The 13,513-nt window shown below is 48.9% G+C and overlaps 2 protein-coding genes across 2 annotated transcripts in view; one reads left to right on the top strand and one right to left on the bottom strand.

Annotated features, from left to right (window-relative positions):
* LOC116480734 (DNA replication ATP-dependent helicase/nuclease DNA2-like) overlaps positions 1–13,513 on the top strand; it is a 218,767-nt gene that overhangs the window by 125,465 nt on the left and 79,789 nt on the right. The window lies entirely within an intron of this gene.
* The window catches only part of LOC116458942 (core histone macro-H2A.2), a 60,753-nt gene continuing 48,059 nt past the window's right edge, over positions 820–13,513 (bottom strand). Inside the window, exons 7-9 of the mRNA XM_032139085.2 lie at positions 12,859–12,948; positions 3,999–4,173; positions 820–1,688 (exon numbers count right to left, since the gene is read on the bottom strand). Coding sequence (XP_031994976.1) covers positions 1,523–1,688; positions 3,999–4,173; positions 12,859–12,948 — 431 coding nt within the window. The 3' untranslated portion in view covers positions 820–1,522. The remainder of the gene's footprint in view (positions 1,689–3,998; positions 4,174–12,858; positions 12,949–13,513) is intronic.

Raw genomic sequence — 13,513 nt, 5'->3', positions numbered from 1 at the left:
CTAACTCCATAGCATAGGTTTCATTTAAGAAGAAAGAGCTAGATAAATGTTCCCTTCTGGTTACCCCACCCTGACAGAGTGTTTTTACACGGCTAGCAGGGGTTGAGACTGCAGCCTGGCCTGCCAGCCACTGGAGGTGTTTAAGGAAGGGCAGATAATGTGACTCTTTGTGGGGTGCCATCTACTTACCCATTAGCGAGCAGAGGGGGTTTCTGCGGGTGACCCCCAGCATATTTCTAGGTTACTTATGGGCAGATTTGTAAGTGACAAAACTCCAGCTGATGCTGGGAATGGGGAGAGGGCCCTCGAGGGACTTTGTGGTTTTGTGCTTCTGGTTTCCTGGCCAACCCCAGGGTCACTCGTCTGGAGGACCAGCCGGGCACTAATGTCCGTCACCGACTATGTTATGGTGTATAAATGACTCCTCTATTTGGGAGAGATCTTCCAATCCAGGGACCGCCTGGGTTAAATCTGCATAGCAGAAGTGGTTGATGAGTTCATCTGAAGAAATTCAGTCCCCACCTCCCCACCCTGCCCCTCCCTGCTCCCTTTTGATGGTGGCCTCTGGGTACTTGGGCAGAGTCCTTGGGACACCAGCCTCTCTGGGGTTCTCAGGCCATCCCATTGGGGCTGTCACCCAGGCCTAAGTGAGTCGTGTGCCTCTATTGGAGGATGGCTGTTCCCCTGGTGGTTGCATCCAAGGATCTGTCTTTATGGACCACGAACGGAAGCCTACCTTCCCAGAGGCAGGACCTTCGGCCTGAGAAACACAGGCCCTGGTGCTATCTGACCTGGGGTCCAGCGAGGTGGGAATCCCAGTGTGTCAGCAACAGGCCTTGTTCTATTGATTTACAAAATTCTAGAAGGACCTACGTGTGGGGACACAGTTTTCCAAACTGAGGAAAATGTTGCAATAAAAGAATATGTTGTAAGAAAGACACTGGATCTTTTATTTTTTTCCTTTCATTTTCTTTTTCTTAAAAAAACAAAACGAAACCAAAAAAAAGCCTGAAGCAAAATCTTTTTAGGAGTAGTTACAGATATTATAGGGGTGGGGGCGGGGGCACTAAAACAAAAGAGAAAAGCACCAGTGAGATGTCTTTCCCATTTTCTTCTCTCCGCCACGGAACACGCACACCAACAGAGCCCAGGCCACTTTTTGCCCTCTTCCCTTGGAAAAAGGAGGAACAGAAGATTTAAGAATTTTGAAAGGATTTTTTGCTCCTGTGAATGTGTGTAAAAGTCAATGCTATAAATCTAAAACGAGGTCTGTTTTTTTAAAAAAGTTCTAAAACAACAGGAGGAAAACACATGGAAAGAAACCCCTCGCGGAGACCTGCTTCCTTACAGACGGAGACTCTTTTGGAGGAGAGTGTGAAGGGCAGAGGGCTCCCTGCGCCGGCAGGACCTGCCCGGCCGCCCTCCACTCCCCCGCCATCACCCCTCCTCTCTCCTTTTAAAAAGCAAAACCCCACTCTTGGGACTCGGGTCGTCCTCTGATCCCTGCTGGAAAGTTCAGCGGCTACTTGGCGTCGAGCTTGGCCATCTCCTGCACGTAGATGCCGATGCTCTCGCTGTCGAAGAGCAGGAAGTACACATTCTTCAGCGAGGACGCGCTCGAGTCATCAAAGTGGGCTGAGATGGCTTTGAGGGTCACCTGGGCCGCGGTCTGTTTGGGAAAGCAGTTTCTGTGCCAAAGCAAAAGAAGAGCTGATGTCATTTTGGTCCATGGGACCCATGGGAGCATGAAGTGCCTTTGTTTTTACTGGGTGGGGCCTCACTGTGTGCAGGGCTAGTCCATGCATGATATCCTTTGACCCTAGCCAAAGGGACAGCCTGGGGGTGGCAGGTGGGGCATGTTGCCCCCACTTTATAGGTTTCACACTGACTCGGAGAGGGACAATGATTTAATTTAATTTAATTTATTTGTTTCGAGATGGAGTCTCTGTTGCCCAGGCTGGAGTGCAGTGGCGCGATCTTGGCTCACTGCAACCTCCACCTCCCGGGTTCAAGTGATTCTCCTGCCTCAGCATCCCAAGCAGCTGGGACTACAAGTGCGCACCGCCATGCCTGGCTAATTTTTGTATTTTTAGTAGAGACGGGGTTTCACCATGTTGGCTAGGCTGGTCTTGAACTCCTGACCTCAGGTGATTCGCCTGCCTTGGCCTCCCAAAGTGCTGGGATTACAGGTGTGAGCCACCGTGCCCTGCCAAGCACAATGATTTTAGTCAAGGTCATAGGGCTGGCCAAGTGAAGAGTGCCCTGTATTTTATTTTTTATTATACTTTTTTTTAATTAGTTTTTTTTTTTTAGAGGCAAAGTCTTGCTCCATCACTCAGGCTAGAGTGCAGTGGTGTGATCATAGCTCACTGCAGCTTCAAACCTCTGGGCTCAAGCTATCTGTCTCCTGCCTCAGCCTCCTAAGTAGCTGGGACTATAGGCGTGTGCCTATAAAAAAATTTTTTTGTTTGTTTTTAAGTTTTTGTAGAGATGGGTCTTGTTATGTTGCCCAGGCTGGTCTCGAACTCCTGGCCTCAAGTGATCCTCCTGTCTCAGCCTCCCAAAGCTTTTGGATTTACAGGTGTGAGCCACTGCGCCAGCTCCCTGTATTTGAATCTATGTCACCTGACCAAGTCAAGCTTGGCTTTAAAAATGCTAGCCATTCAGCATTAAAAATACCCGGTCTTCAAAAAAGCAAACAGAAGGTTTATTAGCTCCCTCCAAAGTGGTTTATATACTAACCCGATTGTTTAGTAAAGGGCAAAAATGTATGCTCCAAACCTGTCTTCATAAGTCCTTTTTTATGCACTTAATATTTCACAGGCACAGGCCCATGTAATTTCAGCATCGTGACTCCGGGCATGGCGGGGTTGATGAAAGTTTGTTAAAGGCTCCAGGTTCCAGGGAACTACTGATAGTGCCATCCACCAGGTTAGGCCACAGCACCAGCTTCCAGGGACACAGCCAGAGTGGTCGTTAGGGGTCAGCCACAAAGACCTCTGGAGCAGGTCCAGGAGGGGCCTGTTAATAGGGATTCTTCCCACTTGTGTGTATTCCAGTACAGAACAGCACTGCCATGGGCCCACCGATGAAACAATGCATCTCACAGCATCTCTGGGCCTGGACCGCTAAGACTCAATGCTGCTTGCCTAGGTTGACGTATGATTACAGCAGGAACCTAGGTCTCATTATTTTCCTCTTGGGCTTCCCAGGACACAACTATAAACCATAGCTATATTATAAAGGGCAGCTCTCAAGATGAGAGGGTGTTCAAAATTAAAGCAATAGATTGGCTAGGGGCATGAAGGGAGAAGATATGTTTTATGTGACAGCAGATATCCTCATTACGTATCTGAAACAATGCCCAGCTGGGATCTGTGACAATCCAGTCATTGCCCAGCCTCCTTTTCAGCAATCACTCGGGGACAGATTTTCACTTCTCTAGGTGTATTTGTCAAAGCCTGGAACTCCTGGCTCTGCAGTCTCCCAGAGCAGCAACGGAATTCCCTGGGGATTCTGGAGCCAGAGGTCGGAGATGGGGGGCCTGAGATTCTGCATTCTGACATCGGTCACTGCTGCCTATGGACCACACTTTGAGTAGCAAGGCCTTCGAGCCTGGCGTTTTCTGATCATGTGTCCTGGACATGGACAGCTGGTGGGAATATGGACTTTGAACCTGGAAGGCTCTCAAAAAAAAAAAACACACCACTAGCCTCTGCCTCCCGCTCCTCCCCAGGGCTGCCTTCTTCCTGTGGCTTTAACATCAAAGAGGCAGTGGGGCTAGCCCCAGCCGGGGAAGACCTGCTGCCTGTGAGCCAGTGGGCTTGCTTCCCCGTGGGTTCTGAAGGATGAAAACTGGGTTTTCTGCCCCGCCATCTGGTCAGCATACTTGGCTGTGCTGGAAGCCCTTGGTAACACCCAGATCAGATGTAAGTGGGGGAGCAGCTGATTTCCAGGGAAAAAGCTGGAGGAATCAACTCAGGGGACCTGCATCTTACCTGCCGCTGGGGAAAGGCGGGAACGCGACGGACTTTAGCTTCTTGTCCTCCGCCGCTGACAGGCAGTTTTTGATGGTCTCTTCAAGCTGTTCTTCACATTTGTCAGAGCCCCACTGAGGGATGTGACAGTGGATGACAAATTTGGCTGCGAGTCCACTGGATTGGCTGACGGCGGCTGGGACATAGGAGAGAAAATGCCGTGGGTTATATTTCCTAAGGTTTCCTAGGTTATAGCCTAACCTCATCAGGTACCTGTTAGATCTGGAGATAAGGCAGTGATAGAGACATTGGCTGGGCAGCATCCTGTGCTCCTGATGTGGACTATGTTTAACAGAGAGCAAGAGCTGGGTTGGATCGCTTTGCACAGTTAGCACAAGCTTTGGGTAGAAACGTTTAATGCTGCTCTGATGTGCCATTTTCATATGGTCTGCCAAGTAGTCCCTGGGTTGGGCTATCTCCTCACAATGGTTCCTAGTTAAAGGGACACGTCAGATCCTCTCTGGTGGCTGTGGTAGGTAAAGTAATGGCATCCCAAAACACCCACGTCCTCCTCCCTGGAACCTGTGGGTGTTCCTGTACATGGCAAAAAGGACTTTGTAGATGTGATTAAGTTAAGGCTCTTGAGATGGAGAGATGATCCTGGACTGTCTGGGTGAGCCTGGGGCCTGATAAGAGGGAGGCAAGAAGGTCAAAGGCAGGAGAAGTCCGTGTGATGAAGGAGACAGAGATTGGAATGATGCAGCCAGGAGCCAAGCAATGTTGCAGCTTAGAAGCTGGAAAAGGCAAGGAAGGAATCCTTCCCTGAGCCTCCAGAAGGAACCCTTCCCTGAGCCTCCAGAAGGAACCAGCCCTGCCAACACCTGGATCTTAGACTCTTAAAACTCATTGTGGATTTCTGGCCTCCAGAACTGTAAGAAGACAAATTTGTGCTGTCTGAAGCTATGAACTTTGTGGTAATTTGCTACAGTAGCCACAGGAAATGAATACAGTGGCTTTTATTTTTTTATTTTTAGTTTTTTTTGAGACAGAGTCTTTTTCTGTTGCCCAGGCTGCAGTGCAGTGGTGCGAGCTCAGCTCGCTGCAAACTCCACCTCCTGGGTTCAAGTGATTCTAGTGCCTCAGCCTCTCAAGTAGCTGAGATTACAGGAATGTGCTAATTTTTAAATTTTTTTTGTAGAGATGAGGTTTTGCTATGTTGCCCAGACTGGTCTTGAACTCCAGGGCTCAAGTGATCCTCCTGCCTCAGGCACCCAAAGTGCTGGAATTATAGGCGTGAGCCATCACACCTGGCCTACTGTGGCTTTTAAAAAATAGCTGTGCCTGGGCCCCACCCCCAGAGGTCCTGACTCAGTAGGTCTGGTGCAGGGGCTTATGCTTATGTGATTTTAGGACCTTCTATGAGTTGAGAACCACTGAACTTGATTGTATAGTTCCTTGACAGGGACTGCCATTTGATGATCTCCACATGCCCTGCAGAGAGTGGGGTTTCAAAAGCGGGCTGTGAAATTGAATTAGGCCAGCCTTCTCTCACAATTTCTGTCATACTCCTTTGTTTTACTGTTTACTCCCCTAAACGTGGTTCCCATTCGTGACAGTTGATAAAGCCCCGTGGCTGCTAAGCTCGAGGGAAGTCCCTGTGGGACTCCCCAGGGGAGCAGTTCCCTCGGATCTGCCTGAGGCAGCTGCAGCTTCAGCCATGAGCCATGCGTGCCCCCACGCCGCCCGGGTGCCCTGTGCCCCTCCAGGAACCCAGGAATCGGCGTAGCAAGGGTCTGTGGCCACTAGGGGCAGCACTTGTAACAGAAATGTGTGTCCACTGTATTCCAGAGCTGTGTGTGGGGTTGAGGTGAAAGACTGACTGGAAATCTATGATGCCCACCTAGTTTATGATAAGTATTTCCTGGCAATGTCCACAGTGTCAGGGAAGTGCTGACTGCACTTCCTCGCATGAGTGGAAGCCAAATCCAAGGGACCCCTTCGTCCATCAGGGGAGGCTGTAGGCTCCTTGCCTTCCAGTGCCTAGAGGGGGCTCAGTGTCATCACATGTGAACGCCTGAGTGCAGGACCCAGGCCACACAATACACCGAGGCCCTGGGTAGGGCCCGCCATGCATGCTGACTCTACGATCATGTATATTCACCAGAAGCAGAGCGTCCCTCTTTGGCCTGAACAATGATGCCGCTAAAACTGGAGGCTGCTCTGCTGAGAGCCAAGGAGCCTGGGGATGGGCCTTGCCTGCACGGTGCGATCTTCCTGAGCACCTGGCTGCTATTGTATGCCGGACAGAGTTTGGCTTGTTACAGTCATGGCTGATTTGTTTCATCTATTTTAAAAGTATAATCATGTTACTAGCAGAATGGTATTCCTCTAATGTAAAGTCTTTTTTTTTTTTTGAGACAGGGTCTCCCTCTGTTGCCCAGGCTGGAGTGCAGTGGCTCGATCACAGCTCACTGCAACCTCTGCCTCTCGGGTTCAAGCGATTTGATTCTCCTGCCTCAGCTTCCCAAGGGGCTGGGATTACAGGCACCCGCCACCATGCCCGGCTAATTTTTTGTATTTTCAGTAGAGATGGGGTTTCACCATGTTGGCCAGGTTGGTCTTGAACTCCTGACCTCAAGTTATCCACCCGCCTCGGCCTCCCAAAGTGCTAGGATTATATTGCACACAGCCAAAAGTCATTTTTAAATAAAAGGAATATGTTCCTATTGGCAATGTCAAACATCCAATCAAGTAAAAAATGACTTTCAGGGTAGTGCACGATGACATTTCAGTCCAAAACAAAGTATGTTCATGGCAGCTGGAAATGAATAACACAGCTTGTAGCCGTAATGCTTTGTAATGTTCTCCAGAGGTGTCAAGGATGAGGGTCAAGTTATTGCAAGGGTTATGACCCTGGTATTTGGTATAGGCACCTATCCACATAATGACTAGAGGCATTCTCTTACCTAATGTGATGTTGCCTGGTGAAGACCTGCATTCTGAGGGTGGCAGTGCTGCTGCTGGGAGCTTCTAGAACCTTCTCCCAGGTGAGCCATCACAGTTCTTGGAGTCACCACAGAAAAAGGGGACTCTAGGTTGGCCCCTTGTCCTGCTGAGAGGCTGCTACTGCTGATGCCTGGTTTCCACGACACTGTGGGTTTTCTTTTAACAGCACCTCAGTTTCCCACAATGGCCTCTCCTCCTCCTGCGTGTGTGGGCCCAGTGCTCTTCTCTCTGCTGCAGCCTCAGTTCCTAAGCAGCCATCTGCAAGCCATTTTCCTCCTTAGCTTTCAACAGGGACCTGCACCTCATGACCTTTCTGGGGCCCCAGGGCTAACACATGCCCAGTAAAATGGCCATTCACTCCTGAAACCCGATTCCCCTTTTTCCCTCTCTTTCACTGCAGACACCATCAGTTTCCTCTGCCTTGTCTCATTCCAGGCCCATGTGCTTCATTTTCACCCCCACTCCACCCCCACCCTCATCCGATACAGCTTTCTCGATGGTCTTCGGGCCCCAGCCCTCCTTCTGCTAAACCATCCTCCATATGGTTGCTGGAGCCAAGGTCCTTAAATTCCACATTTAAACTCAGAATCTGCAACTGCTCCTGATTGCTACCTGGCCTTACTGCAGTCCTCCCAGGTTCCCTTCATGGTCGGCCCCTCTCCCCTTGGAGTCTATCCATTTCTTGCTCTTTCTGGATGCCCAGTCGTCCTCCAGCCAGTGGGCTCAGTCCCCTGCACACATGGGTCTGTCTGCACCTCTGTCTCCAAACTTGGCTATCCTGCTTTGTCTCTGACTCCCTCGCCCATTCTCTCTGGGCCTCTGCCATGCAATTCAGCAGCCAGCTGTGCTAAGTGATGTACTGTGTTACCCTGGGGTCCCCGCCTGGTTGTAAAGTTCAGGAGTGTTCAGGGCCTACAATCACATCCACATCCTGATGCCTGCACCCGACAGCACACACTGTAGATGCTTAACGTGAACTGGTTCTGCCCCAGATGACATCTTCACTGAAGCACTTTTGTATTCCTTGCTGCTGCCTGGCTCCTAGCACAGTCACTGGCAGGCAGGTGCTCCAATATTCAACAAATGAATGAAAGGCCTGACTTTTCATCAGTTTGCTCAGCCTGGAAACCCTGGACCTACCTTAGCTCCAGCTTCTGCCTCCCTGAACATGCAGCATCGCTGCCTCTCACTGACTCTGCTCCTGAAATATTTTCTTGATCCACCCTCCCCCACCCCCTGCCACAGGGTGGGCCTGCACTGCAGTTGGTCTGTTTTAACCATGTTAAGATACACTTTTTTTTTTTGTTTAAACATTTTAATATTGTTGAAATCAGGAAGCATCTTAGAATTGCTGTCAGCCTGGAGCTGAGTTCTTCCAGAAAGAAATTACATTTCCTTCTATGTCACCTGGGGACACTACCAAACTAAGGCTATGTCTCACTCTCTTCTCTGCCTGAGGTTTTGAGCTGCACTGGATCTGGCTGCAAATCTTCAGGAGCACTGGCTTGTGGTTCAAATTCTTTTTCTTTTTTTTTAAGAGACAGAATTTCACTCTTGCCGCCCAGGCTGGAGTACAATAGCGTGATCTCGGCTCACTGCAACCTCTGCCTTCCGGGTTCAAATGATTCTCCTGCCTCAGCCTCCCAAGTAGCTGGGATTACAGGCACCCACCACCACGCCCAGCTAATTTTTGTATTTTTACTAGACAGGGTTTCTCCATGTTCGTCAGGCTGGTCTCAAACTCTCGACCTCAGGTGAGCCACCCGCCTCTGCCTCTCAAAGTGCTTCGATTATAGGCGTGAGCCACCATGCCTGGCCAAATTCTTCAGTGAGGCTTTTTTTTTTTTTTTCCCCCTCTGTCCACTGGATGCCAAGATCAAGATATTTGCTGCTCCTTTCTGCATGGCGGGTCATGTCTTGCTTGCTGTTATACTAATGTGCCCCAGCTTTATGTGGGGCCTCCTATTAGACACCTTATTTTGGAAATTTAATTTTTCTTAGTGTTACATACAATAAGAGTATATCTTACAACTGATGGTGTTTTAAATGAAATGCAATGTGGTGTTAGATAGTGGCGAACCATCTCCCCTTCTCCATTTTTCCCAGGGTGCTAACACTCACTGGCCCCAGGCCATGGCTTCTTACACCTAACACATTTGCACCAATGTCTTAGCTCAAAATTGTGTCCTGCAGCCCTCTCCTTCCTTCCCGGTTCATGTCTATTTCCTCGGTGCAGACTTTTGTATTCTTTCCAGCTAGCGTCTGGATTGCTGCCTCTCAACTTCTGCACATCTGAAATTGTACATCTTTTGTCCTCATTCTTGAATGACAACGTAGCAAAATGTGGAATTCTTGGTTGACAGTTTTTTTTTTCCCTTCAGTGCTTTGAAGCTATTTCTTTCCTATTTCCACACATCTTTTTTTTTTTGCTGATGAGAAGTCTGCTGTCATTAGAAGAGCCATCATTTCTTTACAAATGAGCTGCCTCTCCTCTGGGGTTACTTTGAAGGTTTCTTTTGATTTTTCAATTTCTGAGGCTTTACCACAACACCCCAGGTTTTGGATTTATCTTCATGTATTTTGCTTGATATTTTCAGCTTAAGGGCTCATGCTTCATCCTAGAAAATTCTCAGCTATGATCTCCTTAAATAATGCTTCTCTACTTTCTATTTCTGCCTTTGGGACTCTGTTTAGAAGTGTGTTGGTGCTGGGCACGGTGGCTCCCACCTGTAATCCTAGCATTTTGGGAGGCTGAGGCAGGAGGATCACTTGAGCCCAGCAGTTTGAGATCAGCCTGAGCAATATAGCAAGACCCCATCTCTATTTAAAAAATAATTTAAAAAAGAAGTGTGTTAGAGCCTCTCATTCTGTGTACAGCAGCTATTTTTCCTCTCCTTTGCACCCTATCAGGCAGTTTCTGGGGAACCTTCCCCACACCCAGGCCCCCAGTCCAGATGCCATCTTAGATGACTGAGCTGGGGCTTCGTCTCATGGTCATATCAGGGATGTGGTGGAGCCAGACATTGACTTGGTGGGCAATGTGGCCCTGGGCTTGGATGAGGGGCTGTCTTCTCCCTTCTGCTACCCTAGAAAGACAGATTTTTATACAAGTTGTAGCCCTGGGTGGTGGCTAGAGCTCTGGCTTCTTGTAAAGGCCGTGAGAGTCTCATGCAGCCCCTTGCTTTGGGCAGTGATCCTGGCTCTGGCCCTTTTTATATGTGAAGCGACTCTGCATCTTACAGACCTGGAGCCCAGGCCTGGGGCGGCGGCCTTCTGGAGGTGCTGCTGCAGCCCTCCTGTCTGTCTACATGGAGGCTTATTTTATATTTGAGTGTGGCTCTTACAGTTTTTAAAGAGACACTGCATCTATTACTGCTATGCCTGTGGGGAGTGGTGGGTGGAGATTTAAAGTGTGGGCTCTTGTTCTTTCTGGACTAGAAGCTCCCATTACTTTTTTCTTTTTTCTTTTCTTTTTTTTTTTTTTTGAGACAGAATCTTTCTCTGTTGCCCAGGCTGGAGTGCAGTGGCGCGATCTTGGCTCACTGCAACCTCCACTTCCCAGGTTCAAGTGATTCTCCTGCTTCAGCCTCTGAGTAGCTGGGATTACAGGCATGCGCCACCACGCCTGACTAATTTTTGTATTTTTAGTAGAGATGGGGTTTCACCATGTTGGTCAAGCTGGTCTTGAACTCCTGTCCTCGTGATCCGCCTGCCTCAGCCTCCCAAAGTGCTGGGATTACAGGCATGAGCCACCGTGCCTGGGCCCTACTTTTATAACAATCAAGTCTAATCTGGACAGCCCTCTGCTTAAACTTCCAAGTGCCCTCATGTCCATGTAGGGTCAGATCCAGACCCCTTCGCACAGCCCACAGGCCCAAACTCATCTTGGCTGCTGTTTCTCCCCTCCCACGTGCTGACCCAGGACTCCCTGCTCATGCAAGACACGCATCTTCTCGCATGCAGTGCTCCTATTGCCCTCTGTGTCCCACCCCCAAGGGGTCTCACAGCCTCACTGCAGTCCTCCCACACTCCCCTATGCTGAGGTCGTGGCTCCTGCTCTGTGCCCCAATTATGCATCTGAGGGCAGCAGTGGGTTTTATTTTCCTCTGAAGCCCTGCAGCACTTGGCACTGACTGAGGGTACAAGGAGTGAACTGATTGGGAGTTGTGTGGGTGGGAACATGGATCTGAGGTTGAATCCACCTGTCAAAAAGTTGCCCAATATCATGGACAAGAGATGTTCAAACAAAAACTTGTGCACAGATGTTCACTGCAGCTCTATTCACAATCACCAAAGGTGGAAACAGCCCAAATGTCCATCAGTAAATGAATGGTTAAACAAAATGGAATATTATTCAGTCATGAAAAGGAATAAATACTGACCCATGCTACAGTATGGATGAACTTTGAAAAAAATGTTAAGTGAGAGAAGCCAGACAGAAAAGTCATATATTGCATGATTCCATTTATATGAAATGTCCAGAATAGGCAAATCCATAGAGACAGAAAGTAGATTAGTGCTTGCCAGGGCCTAAGGGGGGCACTGGGCATGACTGCTTAATGGTTAGGGGGTTTGTTGGGAGAAAAGCAAGCTAAGTGTTGAGAGAAGCTGAGGCAGGGCTTGCATATCTGACATAATGTAAAAGAGTCTTGGAACATGTCCGGGGTCCAGATTCTAAAACCCCTTGTGGCCTTTGGAACACCAAGCTCTGTGCCAAAGGGTGGAAGGCTACCCTGACGCACCATAATCTAAGCCCAGGGCATAAAACCCCTCGTGGCTTGGATAGAATCCAGGGCTCGTGGCTGTGGAATGCGTCTAGACTTGCTGGCTTCTTGCTCCTTGCTCTCGATCAATTGTATCTTGAGTTAAAAGAACCTGCTCTCCATTATCTCAAGTAGCAGAATATGTTCCAAATGCTTCAAAGGAAATGCTAAACTGTCACAGCTGTAGATCATGCGCTTGCCCTTTCGACCCCCACATCCTCACCACCTGTTTCTTTGTTTGATCACCAATAAATAGCCTGGGCTTCCAGAGCTCGGGGCCTTCCCAGCCTCCACACACTAGCGACAGCCCCGTGGACCCACTTTCTCTCTCAAACTATCTTTTTCTCATTCCTTTGACTCCGCTGGACTTCGTCACCCCCATGACCTGGTGTTGAGTCCGATCAACCCAACAGGGTTTCTGTGTGAGGTGATATCAAAGGCTGCACAATGCTGTAAAAGTACTTAATGCCACTGAATTATACGCTTCAAAATAGTTCCAGTGGCCGGGTGTGGTGGCTCATGTCTGTAATCCCAGCACTTTGGGAGGCCAAGGCGGGTGGATCACTTGAGATTAGGACTTTGAGACTAGCCTGGCCAACGTGGCAAAACCCCATCTCTACTAAAAATACAAACACTAGCCAGGCATGGTGGCATGCGCCTGTAATTCCAGCAACTCGGGAGGCTAAGGCACAAGAATCGTTTGAACTTGGGAGGCAGAGGTTGCAGTGAGCTGAGATCATGCCACTACACTCCAGGCTAGGTGACGGAGTGAGACTCTTCTCAAAGAAAAAAAAAAGAAACATAGTTCCAGTGGTACATCCTATGGTTTGTGCATTTTATCACACACATGCAAAGTTCACCCAATGGCTCTAGACCATTTTGGGGGATCTGATGCAAACTGACTTGAATTATTCTGACATATTGGAGTCCCCAGGACATCTGAAAGGATCTCTATGGGCCTGCCCAAATTACCTGAGATGCTAAAACAGCTTTCTGATTAGTTATGGCATACTTTGTCTCATAAGCTGAATAGGCATGAGGCACGTGAGGCTGGAGACTCCAGAGAGGAGGGTGAGGCCATGCTGGTGACAGGAGCCTAGTTCCACACTTACCTTCGGCGACTTCCAAAGGGCCTTGGGATTTGCGAAGCTCCTTTACCGTTTCCAAGAACTCTTTTCCCCCAGCCTTTTCCAAGGCTTTACCTGCAAAGGAGAGCAATGGGAAGCCACTGTGGTTGTTCTTTCAATCTAATTACACTGTTTGACATTTGTGGTAGGCCAGGAGAAAACAGAAGCACTGTTAGAAACTAGGAATTGAAATTCCCAATTGTTATCCTGGTTTGCCAGTGGTCAGGGAAGGCAGGGGTCTCTGGGCCTCAGTCTAGCAGACTTAGATTGGCAAGCTTTTATCAAGGATCTTTTAAGGGGTAATTTGGCCATAAAGCTGTCTCATGGCTTGAGTCTTGTAGATGATTTAAAAACAAAACAACAAAAAACTGAGATTCTAGTGTTGTGTTCCACAGGTTTAGTACTCATGTGGAGAGCTCTGAAGTCCTGGTCCCATCACAGTGCCATCAACATACTGTATGTGCTTGAGTCAAAGGACAGACAGAGGCCCAGGGCAGCCTGGCACGTTGTTCCCCCAGCCTGGTGCTCAGTTTGCAATGGAGAAATGCAGAGAGGCTAATCTCTAAGGACATTCCTGCCAGGAGATACCCTGAGCCTTTGATGTTAGGGGAATGCCTCCCTCTTTCTTTTTTTTCCTACC

The sequence above is a fragment of the Hylobates moloch genome, unplaced genomic scaffold (genome assembly GCF_009828535.3).
Source record: "Hylobates moloch isolate HMO894 unplaced genomic scaffold, HMol_V3 SCAFFOLD_3, whole genome shotgun sequence".
Taxonomy (NCBI): domain Eukaryota; kingdom Metazoa; phylum Chordata; class Mammalia; order Primates; family Hylobatidae; genus Hylobates; species Hylobates moloch.
Note: the sequence above shows the minus strand (reverse complement) of the source record. Positions and strands in the feature narration are given on the sequence as shown.